General features: G+C 42.0%; 2 protein-coding genes across 2 annotated transcripts; both read right to left on the bottom strand.

Moving 5' to 3' along the window:
• Positions 1-5,890: 5,890 nt before the first annotated feature.
• Positions 5,891-7,238, bottom strand: LOC127537100 (trace amine-associated receptor 13c-like). The gene is made up of 2 exons (XM_051958853.1): positions 7,066-7,238; positions 5,891-6,698 (listed from the first exon to the last, which is right to left on the bottom strand). The coding sequence occupies exons 1-2, from the start codon at positions 7,236-7,238 to the stop codon at positions 5,891-5,893; spliced, it is 981 nt and encodes a 326-aa protein (XP_051814813.1).
• Positions 7,239-16,136: 8,898 nt separating this feature from the next.
• Positions 16,137-17,461, bottom strand: LOC110957088 (trace amine-associated receptor 13c-like). The gene is made up of 2 exons (XM_051959407.1): positions 17,289-17,461; positions 16,137-16,947 (listed from the first exon to the last, which is right to left on the bottom strand). Exons 1-2 carry the CDS (start codon positions 17,459-17,461, stop codon positions 16,137-16,139), a joined length of 984 nt encoding a protein of 327 aa, XP_051815367.1.
• Between the last annotated feature and the right edge of the window lie 5,984 nt (positions 17,462-23,445).

Below are 23,445 nucleotides of genomic sequence, written 5' to 3'. Positions count from 1 at the left end.
ACTGGTGTCCTAAGGGGTTCCATGTCCTCTGTCACCCGTCTCCTGCCACCAGCCTCTCAAGGGTTGCTGTCTCCTTCACCGACGATCCCATGAGGAGTTCCATGCCCTCAGCCAATGGACTTCTCAGTGCTTCTGTCTCTGGCGCCACCCTCCTGCTTGGACTCCTGCTTTACTGCCCAAGGTGGTCGATCATCTCCACTGCTGGTCTCATGCCCAGATTCCTGCCTGTCTCCTGAGGGGTTCCATCTCCTCTACCACTGGCCTCCAGCACAGCCTCCAGAAGGGTTTCCATCTCCTATGTTGCTAGACTGAACTCCCAAGGGGTTCCATGTCCTCCACCGCCAGCCTCCCAAGGGGTTCTGTTTTCTCCAGTGCCAGCTTCTAGCCCAACCTCTTGAAGTGTTCCATCTCTTCTGCTGCCAGCCTCCAGCTTGGCCACTAGAAGGGTTTCATCTGCTCTGCCGGTGGCCTCTTTAGAGGTGGCATCATTGTTCTCAGGCTCAACCTAGAGGAGGGGTTCAATCTCTTCCACCACCAACCTCCCAAGGGGTTTTGTGTCCTCCAACAATGGCATTCTGCTTGGTCCCCTCCGAAACAGGTCTGCCTGGTCAGCCAGCCTCTAAGCTGCCCTTCGGAGCAGCTCCATTTGCACGACTAACTTCTGAGCTGCCTTTTGTTTTCATTTATTGCTGCCTGTTAATGAAGACAGAGCAGCTGAGATACAGTCGGTGTTAAAAATCAAACATAAAGCTGAAATCTGTTAACTTTAGTTTTGATGTCAGAGCCCTTGTATTGTACATGTTGGCTCACTGTCATGACTCACTGAGAAACGTAACTTGAACAAATTCAATGATAATGCAATTGGGAATATTTGTGATGTTTCTGCTATGTCAGATCTGAAAAAGACCAAGTGAAATTGTAGATCAAGCCCTGTGTTGTCACTGAGATATGTTTTATTGAGTTAATGCTTTTCGTTCTCTTTCCAGGCAACTCCATACACTCGCTAACATCCTCCTCTAGCTATCTCTGAATTTCTTGTGGGCTTCATGTTGCTGCTGGAAGAAACCTATTGACAAACCATTGCTGGTTTCTTGGAAACATGATGTGTTCTCTTTCTTATTTATTGAGATGCATTGTTTTCAGTACAGTAGGAAAACATAGTGCTTATATCAGTCGACCGATATGTCGCTATTTGTCATCCTCTGCATTATCCCACCAGAGTCACTGACAAAAGCCACACTGTGGCTTTTGTGTTGATTCTGTTCAATTATCTATACCTTGTATTCCTTTAGCACTGAGCAGTAATAACTTCATGAGCTTATTTACAGATAAAACAGTTATGATTAGAGAAAAAATTAATCTGGCCCTTCCTACAAATGTCACAGATGCTTTAGAACTGGCTGTAAGACCTGATGAATATTTAGAATCTCACTCCTGTACATCTCTCTGAACTAATTTCAACAGTTTCTACATCCAGACCATCGACATGTCTTTTAGATCCTATCCCAACTAGACTGTTCAAAGAGGCTTTACCTTTAATTAATTCCTCAATGTTAGATCTGATTAATCTCTCTCTAGTAACAGGCTATGTACCACATGCTTTCAGGTTGCTGTAATCAAACCTTTACTTAAAAAGACCACTCTAGATCCAGATGTTTTAGCTAACTATATGTCACGGCCGAGTGGGGTATGTCTCTCAGATTGAAGCCTCTAAAATAGAATTAAATTGGATAGTTTGGATTACAACGATTAAAACTGACAACGCCACCTAGTAAGGGACTAGGACCCGTTTTAAAGAGGTTCTTAACCCAGAGGTGAGCAGTGCATAACAGAGGATAAAACAATTCTTTCTGGTCCAATAAATTTATTCATCTAAAACAAAATAACATTTAAGAATAAACGATAAAAATACCAATAAAAAGTTAACAGGCTAAAAGTTCTTAAAATCAAGTCACTACGGAATGGGTGACCACTGGACTCGTCATGCGGGGCCTTTTCTTTGACGGGGGTTGAGGGGGAGCTTCTCCAGTCCTCAGGGGCCACGGCGCTGCGCCTCGTGATCACGCAGGCTCTGGAGCCTGGGAGAAAGAGAGGATCTGCCAGTGGGGGAAGTAATAACAGGACCCACGCGTCTCCCTCCCGTGTGTGGCGACTCACCGGGTCTGGGCGGCAATATCCAAGCCGCCCAGTATGCCGCAAACACGCGTTGAGCACCGCCGTGCGTTCCAGACCTGGCCCCACTTTACGGCTCCCGTGCGTGTCTCTCTCGCTCTTCGGTTGTCCTGCTTCTGTGCCGGTGCTGCACGCCCTTGTTTCAGCCTAATGGTCTTTCATGGTGTTCGTTACAGACCGCCATTCACCGTCACTTCTGCCCGGTTATCTATCGTGCTGCCCATTGCACGCTGCCGTTCCCCGCTGCTTCTGCCGCCGCTGCACTGCCTGTCTGTCTGTCTGTGGCTCGCCATGGCGGCTTGCACCGCCCTGCGGCTCGCCACGCTGCCTGTTCCTCTGCTCTGTCTGCTGCCTTCCTGCCGGCTCTCCTCGGTCTTCGTCTGATTGTGTCTTTTGTTTGCTGTCATTGCCCCAGGTTCAGCCCTGTTAATCAAGCTGATTGGCACCAGGTGTGCTCAACCAATGTCCACAGTCTGTTCTGATACACACCAGCAGGTAGTGGGTGTGGCCTAAACTCATTAGAAACAAGGGGAAAAAAAGGAATATGCAAAGAAAAAACAGCACAACAAAACATGCAATTTAAGAAACCAACACAAGAATCAAGCAAATAATTTCACAACAAAATATAAGAAAACCACACACCAAATAATCATGCAAATAAAGGTAATCACAATAAATAAAAGGCCATATTCCCACATATAGACCAATATCCAACCTCCCATTTCTGTCTAAAATTCTGGAAAGAACAATTGCAAAGCAATTATGTGAACATTTTCAAAGGAATAGCTTGTTTGAAGAGTTTCAGTCAGGCTTCAGGATGCATCATAGCACAGAAACAGCTCTGGTAAAAGTTAATAATGACCTTCTCATAGCATCAGATAATGATCTGGTCTCTATACTTGTTTTGTTGGACCTTAGTGCAGCATTTGATACAATCAACCACAAACTTCTATTACAGGAACTAGAACATTGTATTGGCATTAAAGGGACAGCACTGGACTGGTTTAAATCCTACTTATCAGACAGGTTCCAGTTTGTGCATGTCAACAGTGAGTCATCTGAGCATACTAAGGTTAATCATGGAGTCCCTCAGGGTTCGGTCTTAGGACCAATACTGTTCACATTATACATGCTTCCTTTAGGCAATATTGTTAGAAAGCACTGTATTAATTTCCACTATTACGCTGACGGCACTCAGTTGTATTTATCTGTGAAGCCAGATGAAACTAATCGGCTAGCTAGACTGCAAGACTGTCTTAAGGACATAAAGACCTGGATGACCTGTAATTTCCTACTACTAACTTCAGACAAGACTGAAGTCATTGTATTTGGCCACAAACATCTTAGAAACTCACTTTCAAAGCATATGGTTACTCTGGATGGCATTACATTGGCCTCCAGTACTACTTTGAGGAACCTCGGAGTTATCATTGACAAGGACATGTCCTTTAACTCACACATAAAACAAATCTGAAGGACTTCATTTTTCCACCTGAGAAATATTGTAAAAATCTGGAACATCCTGTCTCAGAGTGATGCAGAAAAACTAGTCCATGCATTTGTTACTTTCAGGCTTGACTATTGTAATTCCTTATTATCAGACTGTCCAAATAGCTCTCTCAAACATCTTCAGTTGATTTAAATTGCTGCAGCCAGGGTATTGATGAGAGTCAGCAGGAGAGATCATATTTCTCCTATACTAGCTTCTCTTCATTGGCTTCCTGTAAAATCTAGAATAGAATTCAAAATCCATCTTCTAACATATAAAGCTCTTAACAACTGATCATCATATCTTTAAGACCTGATAGCACCATATTATCGTAGCAGAACTCTTCGCTGTCAGACTGCAGGCTTACTTGTTGTTCCTAGAATTTCTAAAAGTAGAATGGGAGGCAGAGCCTTCAGTTATCAGCTCCTCTCCTGTGGAACCAGCTCCCAGTTTGGGTTCGGGAGGCAGACACCCTCTCTATTTTTAAGTCCAGGCTTAAAACCTTCCTTTTTGACAAGGCTTATATTTAGGGCTGACTCAGGTGATCCTGAGAGGGTCAGCTGGAGGCTTCGTTGGCACACCTGGCTACCTCTTGGGTGTCCCTTAGTTCTGCCCCTAGTTATGTTGCTATAGGCCTAGGCTGCTGGGGGACCTCTCCTGATGCACTGAGCCCTTCTTTATCTTCTCCATCTACCTTTATATTGAATATATATACTGCTATTGCATTACACTAACTCTGTTTCTCCCTGTGTTCTTTCTCCGAGTGTCCCTGGTCACAGAGTTGGATGCTTCAGGTCTGCAGTTGCAATATTGGTATTGTTTTAAAGGATGCCCTGAATCAACCAGGCATGAATAATTCACACTATAGAAATTGTATAGTTGTTTCAGCTATATTGCAGAAGTTGTTGACCTCATTTTAAACGTTATTGCTGCAGTTACAGCCATTACACTTCTACAAATGAGAGTGTTTGTGGTGGCTGTGTCTCAGGCTCATGCCATGCACTCTCACACTGCAGCTGTCACACATCAACATTGAGTGATAGTGAATAAAGGCTCTTATTTACCCTTCAGCCTCTAAACTGTCTATTTATTTAATTAATCACAGACCCGGATTGTCTTCATCAGACCTCTCTGCCCTGTAGCCTCTGTTGTTCACTTCCTTCATATCTGTTAATTTTCTATTTGTCTGTCAGGTTTCACATCTCAATTATATCTGTCGTGATGCAACATGTTGTCAAAACCCCCTCTTCATGGTAAGATGATTTTATTTATTTTATTTTAGGGATCCTGTCTTCATCCCCTAACTTCATCTGGGGTTCCACTCTATCATGTCTCTCAGCAGAGTCTAACCACAACAGTACTTTGATTCAGCACTGTCATGTTACCACAGCAAACTGTTGTTCTTTACTTTCACGTACTTGAATTGGAGTCATGCAGCATCTGAATAAATGAAGAAAAGCTTCTGTTGAACATAATTTTATGCCCATCTTTGCAATTTTATAAATCAACTGCAGTCACACTGTTGCCTCTGTTTTAATGGGAAAGCTCAAATCCCAGTGTTGTTTCATCCACTTGCATGCATATATTCATGTTGTATTACTTTGCCTCTGCAGACTATTTAAAACTGGGTTTTATTAAAATGACACACCCAAGGGTGACTTCCAGTCAAATGTGGAGTGGCACAGATGAGGGTCTGCATTATATTGATTCATTTCACTCAGTAAATTGTTATAAAAAGGGGAAAGACGTGTTGTTTACAAAAATAATTCATACTGTACTGGACTGTTGCTGGAGAAAGGTAATGACCTTTTCTTTAATAGAACATTTTCATGATAGCTGTAATAATTAGACAGTTTATGATCACAAAATTACATCTCATAATTTGAACAGATTTGTCAGCGTCACATTCACACTGCAACATACTATATGTTGTGGATGTGTATATGTGAGACACTATTCAGACTGGTAGGCCTCTGAGTTCAGTAGACATGCAATGGTTGATATCTGATGACCTTTAAATCCCAATTTTATCAAATCAAGATTTTATATTAGCTTTAATCCACTGAATATTAAAGCTAGTATGAATTTTTTATCTTGCAATTTTTGTACAATTTGTGTAAATGTTTAATTTCCCATGCCATGTAATATTTCTTTATCCAGTCTACAAGATAGTTCACTGATTAAGAATCTGTGTATAGCAGATATCATTTCAGTTACTCCACAGTTTCACTACAACATACTGACCTCAGAGGAGCCAGGCTGCAGTATCTGCAGAGTGACAATATGTTTCACAGCCTTTCTAAACCAGGGATAAAACAGGGCATAGATCAGAGGGTTTAGACAGGAGTTCAAATAAAACATTAAAAACACAAGATTTGCAGTATGAGGGCTGGTCCCTGCAAGGATGACACAGTAAAATGGACAGAAACATATCAGAAACACAAGTACGAGAACACCCAGAGTCCTGGCTGCTTTCAACTCAGATTTCCTTTTACTTAGTGTCACTGAATGCTGATGTGTGACAGCTGCAGTGTGAGAGCGCATGGCATGAGCCTGAGACACAGCCACCACAAACACTCTCATATGTAGAAGTATAATTACTGTAACTGGACCAAAAAAGTTTAAAACCAGGTCAATGATTTCCGCAATATAGCTGATAACAACTACACATTCTCCATAGCAGGAATTAGTTATGCCTGGTTGATTCAGCACATCCTTAAAAACAACACTACTGTAGAAAACAGAACAGAACCAACATATGCAAACATACAGTTTCGCTTTTGTCACAGTGACTCTGGTGGGATAATGCAGAGGATGACAAATAGCAACATAACGGTCAATTGAAATAAGCACCATGTCTCCTACTGAAGTACTGAAAACAATGTAGACCACATAATAATACAAAGAACATATCAGGTCTCCAAGAAACCAGCACTGGGTTTGTCGGTAAATTTCTCCCGGCAGCAACATGATGCCCACAAGAAAGTCAGAGACAGCTAGAGAGAGCAGGAGGATGTTAGTGGGTGTGTGGAGTTGTCTGGAAAGAGAAAGAAAAGCATTGTTAACTCACTAAAACATCATATCTCAATGACAAAAGATGACTTGATCTACAATGTTAGTTGAAGGTTTTCAGAGCTGGCATGTCATTGGAGAAAAAGCAAAAATATTCCCAATCACATTCATTCGATTCAGATTCTGAATTACATGATCACTGAATTTGTTCAATTTTTGTTTATCAAAAATTAAACTATGGATTTCAGCTCTCACCTTCCTACACCTGTTATTAACAAGTTGTAATTTTATGGTTCTGTTCAGACAATTTCAACATTACACATGAAATACACAAAGAAAACATTGCTGATAAGAGACATTTGTATTTCCAAAAATGAGAAGTTAATCTCTGCCTGAAGTAGGAGACTGAGATGATGACGAGCAGGTTGAGAACAACAGTGAGAACAGATATGGACGACATCACAATGTTCAGAAGTACAGCATCAAACCGGTGAGGTGTTGGCTTCCTGCAGGAGGTGTTGAGGAGTTGAGGAAAACAGAGCTCTGGTCCATCCTGAATCTCCATCCTCTGACCAGAACTCTCTGTTGTGCAGCTGATTTATTTCTTTCTACCATCACTCCCCTCCTCTCTGTCAGTCTCTGAAGAGTACTGTTGTCCTTCCTCCTTTGCTCTATCCCACCTATCTCTTCCTGATGCTTACATGGAGGTCATGGGGGGGTCAATCAAAGGTGTGATGGGTAAGAACATTTATGTAACTAACAAGATGTGGCCTTCACAGTCACCAGATCCTACACTGACCTACAATTATCAAAATATCAAATAAGAAATGGAGATATTGCCATGATTTCCAAGGTTGTTGACATTCACACAGAGTTCACACAGAGAGTCTGCCACTCTATTTGGTGAATAATATGCATGTTCAATAATATGTATATATCCTCACTTCTCCTGGTAGGATGAAACAGTGGCATGCCATGTAAATAAATCCTCCTCAACTGAAATGTAAGAGATTGCAACATCAGCCAACACAAAAATTACATTACAAAGGCTCAAGTGCAAGGTCTGCGGCACGACACAAGATGTAGGCAAAATACTATAAAATTCATTTAGTCCAGAACAGGAGAGAGTCCAACCCATCTCTAGGACTTTTGTTCCAGAACCCTTGTTGTCTGTGGAGGTGAGCCTAACTATATCTAGTCGGTACCGCTCCACCTCCCACACCAGCTCAGGTTCCTTCCTCGTCAGTGAGATGATGTTCCATGTCCCCAGAGCTAGTTTATGCCATCGGAGGTGGTGCGCCTAGATGCCCACTGCTGCCTACTGCCTGGGAAGCGTAGCACCCAACCCTGATTTCCAGCCCAGTGAGTGGTGGGCTCACTGGGCGGTGACTCCATGTTACTTTTTCAGGCTGTGCCTGACCAAATCCCATGGAGCACCAAGGCTCGGCCACTTGGTGCTCTATGGCAAGCTTCTTGCCAGACCTGGCTCCAGGAAGAGGCCCTCGTTTCTCTTATCCGGGTGAAGTGGTAGCTTTCCCCTTTTTTGCTGTCATCAAGGTTTTCTCAGTCTTTCTTTGTCAAGTCCCTTGCCCAGAACTAATTTACCTTGAGAAACCCTACGAGGGGCTATTGGCAATTGGTATCAATTCATTTCGGGGAAGATATGATAAAGAGATATAAAATCCATGAATTAAAAACTGTGTTTATCAGAATCATCTGACGACATAAGGAAAGTAGTTTGCATTTCTTTTCTTCTTTTTTTTACAAGGAACAACAAGTTTGTGATAACTGACATTTTATTTCATGGGAAAGTCCTCAAACCTCTCACACATTTTAAATATCTTAGTCTCCTGGGGGATTCATTTTTGCAGCCACATGTCAGTTTTGCACCCGACCTCCCAAGGGGTCCCCTCATCTCCGCTGCCTGACCACCTGTCTGGCCACCTGCCAGTCCTCATGCTCAGCCACCTTCTTGACCTTCTGCCCAGCACCCAGAGATCACTGCTCCCCTACCATCGAGGGCAGTGGAGATTCCAGTCAACCAGTTCTGCATCCTTGCTGCCTCCAAGAGGATCGATGCCATCTGTTTCCACCTCTGAAAAGGTCGACACCATCTCACCTAGTCCAGCCTCCACCAGCATCAAATCCAGGGTTCTGCCCAACTCAGCTAATGCCTCCCCTGGTAAAGAGACTGGTCAAAAGTCAGCTGACAATTCCCCTGGTAAAGACATTGGTGCAGATGCTTCTTCTGCTCCAGGGTTGTTGCCTGCAGATGCTCTCCGTGTTCCAGAGGAGCCTCCAGATGGGCTCCACAACTACCGGTCTTCAGTGTGGCCTCGAGGGGGGCTCCATAATTGCAGACCTCCAAAGGAGCTCTATCTTTGCCGGCCTCCTGCCCAGCCTCCAAGTAGATTCCATTTCCAGCGCTGGCCTCCTACCCGTCCTCCTGAGGAGTTCTGTCTCTTACACTGGCCTCCAGCCCAGTCACAAGAGGGGTTCTGTTTCCTCCCCTGAGCCTGGTCTCCTGAGCAGTTCCATCACCTCCACCAATCTCCTGTCTGACTTCTCAAAGGGTTCTATCTCTGATGCCTGCTTCCTGTCCAGCCTCTCAAGGGATTCCATCTCCATCGCTGGCCTCCAGCCCATGGGTTCTGTCTCCTCAGGTGCTGGTTGCAGGAGAGGTTCCATCTCTGACCCCAAACTCCTGCCTGATCTCAAAAGGCACATTCACATGGGGTTCTATCTCCCATCCTACTGGTCCCTGACTGTCTAAGGGGTTCTGTCTACACTGTTGCCAGCCTCATGACTAGTTCTGTGTCCACTGGCCTCTTGCCTGGCTGCCCAGGGGTTTCCATTATCTCCACCACCTCCCTCCAGCCCATATTCATTCCCTGCCTCCCAAGGGGTTCCATCTCCTCCACTCAGGGCCTCCAGCCTAGCCTCCTGAGAGGTTTTGCCTCTAGAGGGGTTCCATTTGCCTTGTCAATGGCCTCTTAAGAGGTGCCATCATTGCCGCTGTCCTCAAGCCCGTCCTGCCAAGAGGTTTCACCTCCTCCGTCACCGGCTTCCTGCTTGGAGTAACCCTGCCTGGCCAGTCAGCCTCAGAGCTGTCCTCTGGAGCACCTGCCCCACCAACCTCTGGGCTGCTTTTTTTCTTCACTTGTTACAGTGTTTTTCAGTCCGAATTTCGTCAGCAAAGACTTGCTCTGTATTCTGTCCGTTTTCATTTATATTCTTTCCTCTGTCAGTCCTGTTAATTGTCTTTAGCATTATTCCTAGTAGCTCTGTGTTGGTTTGTTGACTCTTTGTGTCAGCTAATAGTACTTCGTGTTTATCACCTGCCCCGCTTCTTTAGCTTGGCCAGCAATTGGTGTATTGTGATCTCCTCACATCTCGCTTTTCCTGTCAATGAACCGTGTTCATTGTAGATCATCTCTTTATTGCACCTTATTCATTGAGCCTCATGTCTTCTCATCCTAATAGAGGGAAACAAGAACAACCCCAGGTTTCTCTTCAGCACTGTAGCCAGACTGACAAAGAGTCAGAACTCTGTTGAACCTTGTCTTCCTTTAGCTTTGAGCAGTAATGACTTCATGAGCTTCTTTACACAAAAAATTGTTACTATCAGACAAAAAAATAATCTGGCCCTTCCTACAACTATCACAGATGTATCATCAACTACAATTGCTTTAGAATTGACTGTAAGACCTGATGGATATTTAGAATTCTCCACTCCTGTACATCTCTCTGAACCAATTTCAACAGTTTCTACATCTAAACTATCGACATGTTTTTTAGATCCTATCCCAACTAGACTGTTCAAGGAGACTGTACCTTTAATTAATTCTTCAATATTAGATCTGACTAATCTCTCTTTAGTAACAGGCTATGTACCACAGGCTTTTAAGGTTGCTGCAATCAAACCTTTACTTAAAAAGTCTACTCTTAATCCAGATGTGTTAGCTAACTACAGACCAATATCCAACCTCCCATTTCTCCCTAAAATTCTGGAGAGAACAGTTGCAAATCAATTATGTGAACATTTTCAGAGGAATAGCTTGTTTGAAGAGTTCACTCAGGCTTCAGGATGCATCTTAACACAGAAACAGCTCTTCTCAAAATTACCAATGACCTTCTCATAGCGTCAAATAATGGACTAGTCTCTATACTTGTTCTATTGCACCTCAGCGCGGCATTTGAGACGCAAGGAGTAAGCAAGAGAGATCATATTTCTCCTATACTAGCTTCTCTTCATTGGCGTCCTGTAAAATCGAGAATAGAATTCAAAACCCTTCTTCTAACGTAAGAAACTCTTAACGACCAATATCCATCATTTCTAAAGACCTGATAGCACCATATCATCCTATCAGAACTCTTCATTCTCAGACTGTTATTCCTAGAATTTCTAAAAGTAGAATGGGAGGCAGAGCCTTCTGTTATCAGCTCCTCTCCTGTGGAACCAGCTTCCAGTTTGGGTTAGGGAGGCAGACACCCTCTCTAAGACCACGCTTAAAATCTTACTTTTTGACAAATCTTATAGTTGGGCCTGACTTGGGTGATCCTGAGGGGTCAGTTGGAGTCTTCATTTGAACAACTGACTTTCGATGTCCCTTTGTTCTGCCCAGGAAAATTTTACTGCTCAAAGCTTGCTCTTCTACAACTCAGGAGACAAATTTGAGATTCTCATGTCAGCCTCATTTTAGTTTCTATTTTGTCTAAAGGTTTCTCATATGTTTCTCCTAAAATTCACTAGGAGAAATAGGTGAGACAGGATAATTAGAGGGAGTCATACTTGAGACTTGTGGGAGATACCTTGCTAATCTCAATACAGTGTGTTTAATGGCTCCTTTATTTCTCCTCTGGAAAAGAAAATGAACAATAGTGGAGCTTCTACAGAGCAATATATGAGACTCACTCACAGATCCACATGAGCATGACAGACTCGGAATCAAACCCCGGCCTTCTGGGTGTGAGACAGCCACTCTACCCACTGAGCTATGCCACCCTATGCATATATTAACCTGCACACACACACCTTATAAATGCTGCAACAAATAAGACATTGCCAGGATACAGCCGAAACATCTTGAGGCACTTATAATAATATATGGTGACTTCAATCATGTCACCCTCTCCTCCCACTTGACTGGATTTATCATTCTAAACAACACGGCTCATCCACTCATAATATCGTGATGGGCCTCTCTCTGGACTGCAGGACGGAAAGATATAGAAGATCTTTGTACCCACAGTGATCAGGCTTTATAATTCTATAGCAAATAGCAGATGAGCTGACAGACAAATGAATTTCCCTTTTGGGATGAATAAAGTAATCTGAATCTTTATTAATTTAAAAAAAATATCATGTGGATTACAATAAAGTCAACATGCTAGATGATTAAAAACAACCAAAACGTTGACCTTAGTCTGAGAATTCAGTGAGCACTTGTGGAGATCTCTTCATTTTTTCTCTCTGAGCTTAGTATGAGATGCATGAACTGAAGCTGGGATGAGAACAGACTGAGTTCTTAGAGAGAGCTCTCTGATTTCTCTGCCTGAGATCACAAAGAGACACAAAAGTTGAGAAACTCTGAGAATTATATGAGAGCTTGTTGAGATCTCTTCTGAAACTTTAAAAGAGACTAAACTGAGATTTAGTGCATCTTATTGCTCAGGAGAAAAAAATGAGACACAGGAGAAATAAGCCTTAGTCTCAGTTTGGTATCACACAGATCTCAAAGTTGTCTAGGAGAAGTAAATGAAACATTTTTGAGATCTCTTTTTGAATTTTCTTTTCCTCTGGGCTAGTTATGTTGCTATAGGCCTAGGCTGCTGAGACACCTCTCTTGATGCACTGAGCCCTTCTCCAATTACCTTTGCATTTACTATATATGCCGCCATTGCATTGCATTCACTCCATTTCCCCTGTGTCCTTTCTTCGAGTGTCCCGAGTCCCAGAGCTGGATGCTTCAGATTTGTGGTTGCTGTCCCACCAACTGGCCTAGTCTCCATCATGTCCACTGTGGGATGCTGCTGCTGACCTTCTTCCAGCCAACTGATTCCAGCTGCCCATTTCCATCAGTCTACTCTGCATCGCCTTTACTTTACTTTATTGCTTATCTACACAGTTTGAATTTTACTACCAGCTATATATGTAGTACATTTAATGCCAGAGCCGTACATCATAACAGTGAATTTATGAATCAGTTACAATTTTAGCTTGTACTTTGCATGTATCGTCTAGCTTATCATGCATGTATCCAATTGTGTGTTATATGTTCCTTGTTTCCCACCCTCCTGTTCTCCCATCCCTCCTGCTCCCCCTCCATCTCCCCATCTTTCTACCCCTCTACCTCTCTACCTCTTCTGTCTTTCTCAATCCGCCGGCCAGCAGCCAAATGGGTCCCCCCACATATAGAGTCAGGCTCTGCTCAAGGTTTCTTCCTGTTAAAATGGTGTTTTCCTTGTCACTGTCGCCTTAGGGCTTGCTCTGAGGGTTCAGGCATAAGGATTCTTTAAAGTGTCTTGAGACACATTGAGCTGTAATTGGCGCTATATAAATAAAATTGAACTGAACTGAATTGAATTGAATTCAGTCGTGTCGATGCTTTGGCCCTCAAGCAAACCATGACAAAGAGCCTCTATGCAATCAAAACCTTTCATTTTCTTACGCAAACAAAGAACGTGATTTTCTCGAGCAGATAAAAAGCTTTTATTTTGTCTCACCACTCACAGCTCTCATTACACTCCATATGACCAGGAAGAGTCTCAAGCCAATGAACAATTCAAATTTTAATCACAGGCTCTTATTAAACTACCTCTGAAACTTGTGTGCCATAAAAAGGTCTCATTTTCTTTTGTCAGTCACAGGCTCAGATTGGGCCTCACCAATCAAGTGCTCTCATTGTCTCATGACAATAACAGATAGATAGATAGATAGATAGATAGATAGATAGATAGATAGATAGATAGATAGATAGATAGATAGATAGATAGATAGATAGATAGATAGATAGATGCTTTATTAATCCCGAGGGAAATTCAAATGTTCATCAGTTTACATACCACAACATAAAATAACAAAAAGGGAGGTTAGTAACATACAATAAAGGTTAGTATATACTCTGAAAATCTTGCTGTACAATACTATGCTTTAAAAAAATAACAATTCTAATTTAAAAATCTACAGGATACTCAGTGAAATAATATTCAATATACAGTATTTACACATTTCAAGGCACGGTGATTTAAAGGGAATTTAATGATTTACAGTGACAGGCTCTCATTACACTGTATCTGACACTATAGACCCGGAAAGCCACACAACGGCTCTCATTTTCCCATTGGCCTCCAAACTCTTCATTTCTTTCATCCATCACAGACCCTAATTGTCTTTAACAGGCCTCTATGCCCTGTAGTCTCTGTTGTTGACTTCCTTCATATCTGTTGATTCTCTATTTGTCACAGTTCACACCATAATTTTATTTGTCGTGACGCAACATGTTGTCCAAAACTCCTCCATGGTGAGATTGTTTTTTACAACAAACTTGATGAGCTATTGGCCACCATCAAGGCACAGGAAATCATGCAGGATAGGTGCATCACCATCGTGATGGAGACCTGGCTCAGATGAAGCTATTACAGTTTTTCTCCATTGGTTTGGCTCATTTCTCGAAACCGAGATGACATTCTCAAAACTCTAGGTGCATTTTGCAAAATACTTTCTGTGGTTCTGCACAACACCATGGATTACCAGCAAAATGCCATATCTCTCTCAAAACACTTCATCCATGCCTCAAAACCAAATACTCCTCTCGTGTAAATAGTCAGTGGCACCAAAATGACACATTTTTTCTTAATACCTTCAGCACATTTCTTGAAACAGAAAGTACGTTCTCAAAATCATAGGTTCATTTGGCAAAATGGCGTGGATGACTTAGCACAACTCTATGGATCAACAGCAAAAGGTCATATCTCTATGAAAACAATTCACTCATGCTTCAAAACTAAACATTTTTTTCATACAAATGGTCAGTGCCCTCAAAATGCAAAGTCCCTGTAGCGTTGTGTGAGCACTACTAGTCAAAACGTTTAGAAGTTTCGTCACTGTGGCAGAGGAACATCAAATATCCCCCATGTCTAACAGTACAATGGTGTAAAAAAAAACAACTCAATAAGACAAAACAAAACATGAGTAGTCTTTAAGTTCTGACACACACATGGCACTTGCACAGCCATGGGAAGTTTATTCTTGCAGTTTCTCAATTGCTTTGACACATTTCTCAAAACCAAATCAACATTTGCAGAACAGCTCACACAAATTCCAAAACTCGGTTTCATCTTCTCAAAACCAAATCAACTTTTGCAAAACAGCTCACACAAATTTCAAAACTCTGTTTCATCTACTTACAAGCAAATTTGATCTCAACAAAATGCAGTTTCACATCCAAAATGATAGACGAAACTGTGGAACGGGGCACATTAGGCTGCACTCTTTGACCTGCCTCTGCCATTGTTAGGTCATGGTTGATTACATGGTCAACAAGAGTAGTCCGAATTTCATCAGGGACAGCTTGGTGTCTGTGTGCACCTCGGCCTCTTCCTCGTATTCCACCACCACGCATTCTTATAGCTCCTCTTGAAGTTGAAGTGATCTACAGTAATTCAGGGTGTTCCTGACATAGTTTGGGAATTCAATAAATTGTTTTGATTGTGACGACTTAAACATTGAAATAATGCTAACATGTTTTGAAGGGTATGACAGTTTGACTGAGAAGTGACAGTCAGCTCAGATCACTGACATATATTCACACGGTATTTGTACAAACTGTAGGAGATTGTGTTTAATCATTTGCAGAACTGTACTGAAACATTTAAAATTTGCTTAAAGGAATGAAAAATGTCCAATCCATTGTGTGAAAATGCCCAGTGGTTTTGAGACTTGTCCATGTTATTTTGAGAATGTCATCTCGGTTTCAAGAAATGAGCCAAACCAATGGAGAAAAACTGTAAGCTGCTAGCAGGCTGCACAATACACTGAGCTGACGGGACGACTGACTCGGGGAAAAGCAGAGGAGGACTGGTCATCTACTCCAACAACAGGTGGTGTACCAACATCACAGTGACTGAAAAACACTGTTCCCCTGATGTGGAGTTTATAACACTCAGTCGGTGCTATTTGGCCTGAGAGCACATGATCATCATGGTAGCAGTTGTGTACACACCACCGAGTGCTAATGCTTACATAGCATTAAAGACCCTGCTAGAAGCTGTTAACAAACAACAGACTGCCCGCAAGATGGCATTTTCACTGTGGCCGGAGAATTTAATCGCATTAACCTAAGAACTGTGCTCCCAAAGTTTTACCTACATGTTAAATTTGCCTCTTGCTAGATATTCTTAATTCACTGATTACGGTAATAAACTTTGTATATCAGCTGTTTTTTTCAGTCACTCCACAATTTCACTTCAACATGCTGACCTCACAGGAGCCAGGCTGCAGTATCTGCAGAGTCACAATATGTTTCACAGCCTTTCTAAACCAGGGATAAAACAGGGCATAGATCAGAGGGTTTAGACAGGAGTTCAAATAAAACATTAAAAACACAAGATTTGCAGTATGAGGGCTGGTCCCTGCAAGGATGACACAGTAAAATGGACAGAAACATATCAGAAACACAAGTACGAGAACACCCAGAGTCCTGGCTGCTTTCAACTCAGATTTCCTTGTACTTCGTGTCACAGAATGCTGATGTGTGACAGCTGCAGTGTGAGAGCGCATGGCATGAGCCTGAGACACAGCCACCACAAACACTCTCATATGTAGAAGTATAATGACTGTAACTGGACCAATAAAGTTCAAAACAAGGTCAACGACTTCAGCAATATAGCTGATAACAACTACACATTCTCCATAGCAGGAAGTATTTATGCCTGGTTGATTCAGGGCATCTTTAAAAACAACACTAATGTAGAAGACAGAACAGAACCAACACAAAAAAACATACAGTTTGGCTTTTGTCACAGTGACTCTGGTGGGATAATGCAGAGGATGACAAATAGCAACATATCGGTCAATTGATATAAGCACCATGTTTCCCACTGAAGTACTGAAAACAACGTAGTTCACATAATAACAAAAAGAACATATCAAGTCTCCAAGAAACCAGCACTGGGTTTGTCGGTAAATTTCTCCCGGCAGCAACATGATGCCCACAAGAAAGTCAGAGACAGCTAGAGAGAGCAGGAGGATGTTAGTGGGTGTGTGGAGTTGCCTGGAAAGAGAAAGAAAAGCATTGTTAACTCAATAAAACATCATATTTCATGTTTTTTCAGAGCTGACATATCATTGCAGAAAAAGCACAAATATTGATCAATTATATTCATTCAGATTCACATTCTGAATCACATGATCATTGAATTTGTTAAAGTTATTTTTTACAATCAAAAAATAAACTGTATGGATTTCAGGTATTACCTTCCTCCACCTGTTAGTGAATAAATTGTAATTTCATGGTTCAGTTCAGACAATTTCAACATTACACATGAATTGCACAAAGAAAACATTGCTGATACGAGACACTTGGATTTCCCAAAATGAGAAGTTTATCTCTGCCTGAAGTGGGAGACTGAGATGATGACGAGCAGGTTGAGAACAGCAGTGAGAACAGATATGGACGACATCACAACATTCAGAAGTACAGCATCAAACCGGTGAGATGTTGGCTTCCTGCAGGAGGTGTTGAGGAGTTGAGGAAAACAGAGTTCTGCTCCGTCCTGGACCTCCATCCTCTGACTAGAACTCTCTGTCATACAGCTGATTTATCTCTTTCTGCCATCACTACCCTCCTCTCTATCAGTCTCTGAAGAACACTGTTGTCCTTCCTCCTTTGCTCTATCCAACCTATCTCTTCCTGATGCTTACATGGAGATCATGGGGGGTCAGTCAAAGGTGTGATGAGTATGAAAGTTGATGCCATTCACAACATGTGGCCTTCACAGTCACCAGATCTTACACTGACCTACAATTATCAAAATATCAAATAAGAAATTGAGATATTGCCATTATTCCTGATGTTTTTCACATCCACATTTACAGGGTTCACACAGAGAATTTGTCACTCTGTTTGGTGAACAACATGCATGTTCAGTAATATGTAAAGATGCACATTTCTCCTGGTATGATGGAAAAAAACGTGCTGTTTACGACCATGTCTACAAATCTTGTTGGACTGAAATGTAAGAGACTGCTACATCAACTACCCCAACAACTTACTGTTGCAAAAGGAAAGAAAAAGAATACATAAATCAAAAGCTTTAAATTTTGTCTGTATCATCAGTATTATTGTAAAAATTACAATACATGCAAAACAGTTTAAATTAATTTTAAACTTTAAATAAATGAAGCAGGGGCAGACAGAGGTAGTCTGCAGCTCAGGACGCTCTCTGATTAGCTGTGAGGACGATTGACGGCTCGCAGTAGTGTAGCAATCAGGCAACTCTTTTTTTCATGTGTTTTTGCTACTTTTTTTCCCCATCACAAGCACAAAAAAGTAGACAGGAGCTGCTTTGGATTGGAGTGTGTTGTGGTGAGTCAGACTCTAACCAGAGTTTTAACCACAACCTTTAGTGCTATTTGAACGCCAGGTCTCAACAAACTTGATGACCTATTGGCCACCATCAAGGCACAGGAAATCATGCGGGATAGCTGCATCACCATTGTGACAGAGACCTGGCTTCATTCGGGGATAGCAGATGAAGCTATGATGCTAGCGGGCTGCACAGCACACCAATCTGACCGGACGAGTGACTGGGGTAAAAGCAGAGGAGGAGAACTGGTCATCTACTCCAACAACAGGTGGTGTACCAACACCACAGTGACTGAAAAACACTGTTAATGTCACAGTGGAGAAGGTCAAACATTATCCAAATAAAAAACAGTTGATGAACAGTGAGGTCAAAATTAAGCGGGCTAAAACGGCATATAAAAGCAAGATTAAGGGACACTTCATGGAGGGGAATCCACAGTATGTTTGGCAGGACATTCATGACCTTGGTGACTATTGTACCCATCCCCAAGAAACTGCAGGCCAGGTGTGTAAGGACCTTAAGACTGTTGAACTTTGGCAGTGCTCTATAGCTTTTCATCTACCTGCAGCTACAAACACTTTTGACATGTGCAATACCAGCCACTTAACCCATTGGACCTTCCACAAAGCACAGTTTCACCTTATATTCCAAACAACTGCATTTTGCACACATGCTTATTTATCTGTTTATCACTATTAAATGCATGTTTCCATTTCTAGAATTGCTTTCTGTTCAATATTGTTAAGTATTTTTGGTATGCTTCATGTTTTGTTTTGTGATTTTTTATTTCTGTTGACTTACAAACAGGACCCCAGTAATGGAACTGTACAATTCAATGTACAATGACTACGTTTACTGAAAAGCCCAACCAGGGACAGGAGTTGAAAATTAGTTTAATGCTACAAACTCTGTATGTGCTACATCCAGTGTTTTCTGTTATTTGCATGGTCCCTGATCAAATGAATGAATGAATGAATGCCTAATGTCATGCCATTTCAAATGGATATGTGTGATGGTATGACAATAAAGAGCCTTGAATAATGTTAAGATGAGAAGTACTCTCAGTATGGGAGGCTAAAATTGTTACGTCCACAGCCTCTGGTAGTGGAAGCGCTCTCCCTTCCCCCGCTTTCTCTCTTTTCCTTAGGTGGACATGTACGTGTAGCGCTGGAGGCAGCAGGTGCAGAAAATCCTACTCAGCAGGAGCTGCGCATGAGCAGGTGGAAGTGATAAAGTCAACTACCTCTTCACCCACAAAAGCGGTCACCAGCCTACAGTTCTAAGTCTTTGTTCAGTCGAGCTCCCCTTGATTTTGATCCTTGCTTTTGATCCTGGCTAAATCCTGTTTGTTCTCCCTCCAAGTCCGGACTCCTACCTGCTTATGCCCTCACCTCACCTGGTTTCACCTGCTCCAAGCCTCTGCTGTCCCTTGCCATGTCTGTGTCTGGAACTGCCATCACCCCCATCTAACCATCATTGGATCTCTACCTGACCAACCCAGTTCTGCACCACCACCTTCACCTGCTGCCACGCACCACCTACCCGCTCTGCCATGGCCTTCTGTACCCTACTCTCCGCATCCACACCCCGCTAAGTTCCCATTAGCTTCTGAGCCAGGCAGCTAGTAGCTAAAGCAAATAGTATTTTGAATTCACTGCATGAAAGGAGGGATCTTCGTCAGTCAACAACACACTAAATTGCAGTGAAATTTCAACTGCTAATGAGAACTCACAGGCAGTACAGAAAACTACCAGAGCACAGAAACACTAACATTCAGTGAGAGTCCAGATTTTAGCCATACAATGAATCCCATTTTTACTCTTTAGTTCTATCTTTGCTCTGCAGTGAGTCCAGAGGAAATCTTTGGCTCTTCAGATGCTCATCTGTGTTCAGTATCAGTGTCTGCCTGATGTTTGGTGGCAGGAAGGGGATGTGTTGCATGTTTATGGAGTTTTTTCCACAAAGAAAGTCGAACGATCTAAACTAAACCCTTTGCCATTGTAAAAAAAAAAAAAAAAAAAAAAACAAATCTGAAGATTAATTATTTCACATTGAGAAAAGTTGAATGTTAAAACTTTTGCTCTTTAACTTTAAAAACAGATTGTCACAGTTTGGCCATGGTTGCATCACATGTTGTTGTGCAGCGGCATGTGTTTTTCTTCACATATGTGCTTGCACTTAATTGTAATGGTGCTCATTAAGTTCACACAAACACACGGTAAACTTTGTCCCATTTAATAATACTTACTCAAGCTTTCCCTTTAAATCCAGTGTTTTGTTTTACCACTAAAAGACTGAATGCATTCAAGAATCTAAGTTAATGAAATACTGTTAAGAACTGGTTCAGCAGCTCAGGTGCAGGAAATGACCAGGCAGATTTAGAAGACAAAAAAGGATTTATTTACAACACAAAAGGATTACAAAGATGACGTAGCGAACTTTCAGGAAGCGGAACGAAGGTACGTAACTCAAACTACACTCGGCTCCTCCTAGAGGCCGGGAAGACAAACAACACTATCAACTCACACAAGGTAACACCAGCAAGAAGATAAATACTTCAGCGCATCAGCGGAACTATGAAACTAGGATAACTGTAACTAGGAGACTTATCCTACTCTCTCTAGCAGGAGGCTATCTAACTCACAACAACCGGGATGCTCAGGACCGGGACACAGCAGCGGTTTCTGTGCCAGGATGGAGAATGGCTGGGGGCAGCGGCAGGTGGCTGAAGAGGGACGCCAGCTAAGGAGCACGGCACAGGTGAGTTTCTTTTCATGTGTGAGGGCTCCGGGAACCAGTGATGATTTTGGACGCGGTAGGTCAAACGACAGGAACAGGTGCATCCGGTTCTGCGATAGAGGAAAACAGAGGTGGTTAGTAGAATGACGGAGTTCTGGAGCAGAATAACTGACTGTACTAGCTGTAAGCGGTTACTGGCGAGAGTCAGTGGCGTCTGACTATATTGCAGGTGAAGTGAGGCTTGATTGGCTGTAGTCCACCTGTTGCTGAGAAGCCTAATCACAGAGAATGAGAAACACCTACCGCTGTCACATGCTGCTTGGAGGTCCTGAAAGGGGAAGGCCACTATCTGGGCCTGGTCTCAGCTGTCCTGACAAATACAGTTTAGCATCTAACCAGAAGCACGGAAGAAGCAGGAAATGTGCAATACAATGAAAAATGTTGAAGTAGAAGATCTTTATAAAAACGCTAAGCTATATCCAGTATGTAGCAATATGTAGTGGTATGTGCAGTTCAGGTGTATACAGTATTAAGAGAGTGGGGAATTATGTGAATAAAACATGCTCTAGATATTATAATGTGCTGCATGAATAATATATAGTGGTGGTGCTGAACTACAGTTTCAATGTGTTTAGGTTCCGTTTTTAGACATTGGCAGTCTGAAATTCTCCCCAGCACTTGTTTCATTTGTCACATTTTGGTGATTTTTATTTCTAACTGGTGTTTCTGCTGCATCTGTCTGTATTGCTGTGTCTCTGAGTAGTGTACAGCTTCATTTATCCCCAAGAGACGAGCAGAGAAAATGTATTTCTGATATTCCTCATTTTAGACTATCCCATTTGTGGCTGCTTTTGTTCTTTCATTTTGTTATACAAGCACAAGAAACTTTTATTTTGTCTTACGAATCATAAGCTGCCATTATACTCAATATGAGCACCAAGAGTCTCAAGCCAATTAGATTTACTTTTTTTTTTAGTCAATCGCAGGCTCTTATTAAACTACATCTAAGCTCTAAAAGTTGCAAAACATCAAACTCTCATTTTCTGCTGTCAATCATTGACTAAAATTGTGCCTTGCCAATCATCCATCCTCTATACACCGCTTTATCCTCACTAGGGTTGCGGGGGGTCCTGGAGTCTATCTCAGCTGACTCAGGCGAAGGCAGGGGACACCCTGGACAGGTCGCCAGTCTGTCGCAGGGCCCTTGCCAATCAAGTGTTCTTTTTTTCTCTTCCCAGTAAAAGGATCTCGTACACACTTTATGACCCCCAAAATTTCCAAGCTCTTTTTTTTTGGGTGATGTTTCACATCATATTTTTATCTATAATGATGCTACATGTTGTCAAAACCTGCTCTCCATGGTGAAATGGTTTGAGTTATCATTGCAGAACCCTGTCTTTGTCCATTAACTTCATCTGGGATTCCAATCTATCATGTTGTCTCTCAGCAGAGTCTAACCACAACAGTACTTTGGTTCAGCACACTCATGTTCCCACAGCAAACTGTTGTTCTACTTTCACATAACAGAAATGGAATGATTCAGAGTCTGAATAAAAAATAAAATATTACATCTAATGTAGTTTTATATCAATCTTGAGATATTTTGAACTCATGCAGTCAAACTGTTGCCTCTATTTTAATGGGAAAGATCATATCCAAGTGTTGTTTCATCCACTTGCATGTTTATTCTTTGAATTTCTTCTTCTCTGCTGATCATTAACAATTGGTTTTGTTAAAATGACACCTAGTGGTGGTTTCCAGTCAAGTGTGAAGTGGCACAGATGAGGGTCAGCACCATGTTTATTTATTTCACTCATTAAATTATGTTAGAAAATGTGAAAGACGTGTTGACTGTTGTTTCCAATAATAATTCACACACTGTACTGGACTGTTGCTGTGGAAGGGTAATGACCCTTTCTTTAATAGAACATGTTCATGGTTACACTGTTCATCAACGACAGTTTATATTGACAACATTATATCTCACAGTTTTGACAGATTTGTTCGATGCACATTCACTCTGAAACATGCTGTGTTTTCATATGAGAGGTACAGTTCAGACTGGCAGGGCTCTGAGTTCAGTACAAATGCAATGATTGACATCTGATGACCTTTGAAACCCAACTTTATGAAATGAGAGTTTTGTTAGCTTTCATACACTAAGTATTAAAGCTAATATAAAACTTTTCTCATGTAAGTTTTGTACAATTTATGGAAATGTTTCATTTCACGTACAATGTACATTTACTCTAACCTTGCCAGCAAGTTGATTTCTCGCGATATTTGTGAGTTCACAAATCTCTCAAGAAACCATCTTGCACCGCTCCCGCATTCACTGTTCGTACAGAGCCAAGTTGGCACGGGCCAATCACGCAGCAGTATTCATGTGTGGGGCGGGATATCCGGGTGTGAAGACGACACCAAGCGCCAGTAGATCAAAACAA

The sequence above is a fragment of the Acanthochromis polyacanthus genome, chromosome 14 (assembly GCF_021347895.1).
Source record: "Acanthochromis polyacanthus isolate Apoly-LR-REF ecotype Palm Island chromosome 14, KAUST_Apoly_ChrSc, whole genome shotgun sequence".
Lineage (NCBI taxonomy): Eukaryota > Metazoa > Chordata > Actinopteri > Pomacentridae > Acanthochromis > Acanthochromis polyacanthus.
This window is presented reverse-complemented; position numbering and strand designations above follow the sequence as displayed.

What these genes read in the sequence shown, in the direction of transcription:
- LOC127537100 (XM_051958853.1), bottom strand. Translation starts at nt 7,238, where the DNA reads ATGGAGATTCAGGATGGACCAGAGCTCTGTTTTCCTCAACTCCTCAAC. An exon ending in ATCTCAGTCTCCTACTTCAG is followed by an intron (nt 6,699 to 7,065) that starts GCAGAGATTAAC and finishes TTCTCTTTCCAG; the next exon opens with ACAACTCCACACACCCACTA.
- LOC110957088 (XM_051959407.1), bottom strand. Translation starts at nt 17,461, where the DNA reads ATGGAGGTCCAGGACGGAGCAGAACTCTGTTTTCCTCAACTCCTCAAC. An exon ending in ATCTCAGTCTCCCACTTCAG is followed by an intron (nt 16,948 to 17,288) that starts GCAGAGATAAAC and finishes TTCTCTTTCCAG; the next exon opens with GCAACTCCACACACCCACTA.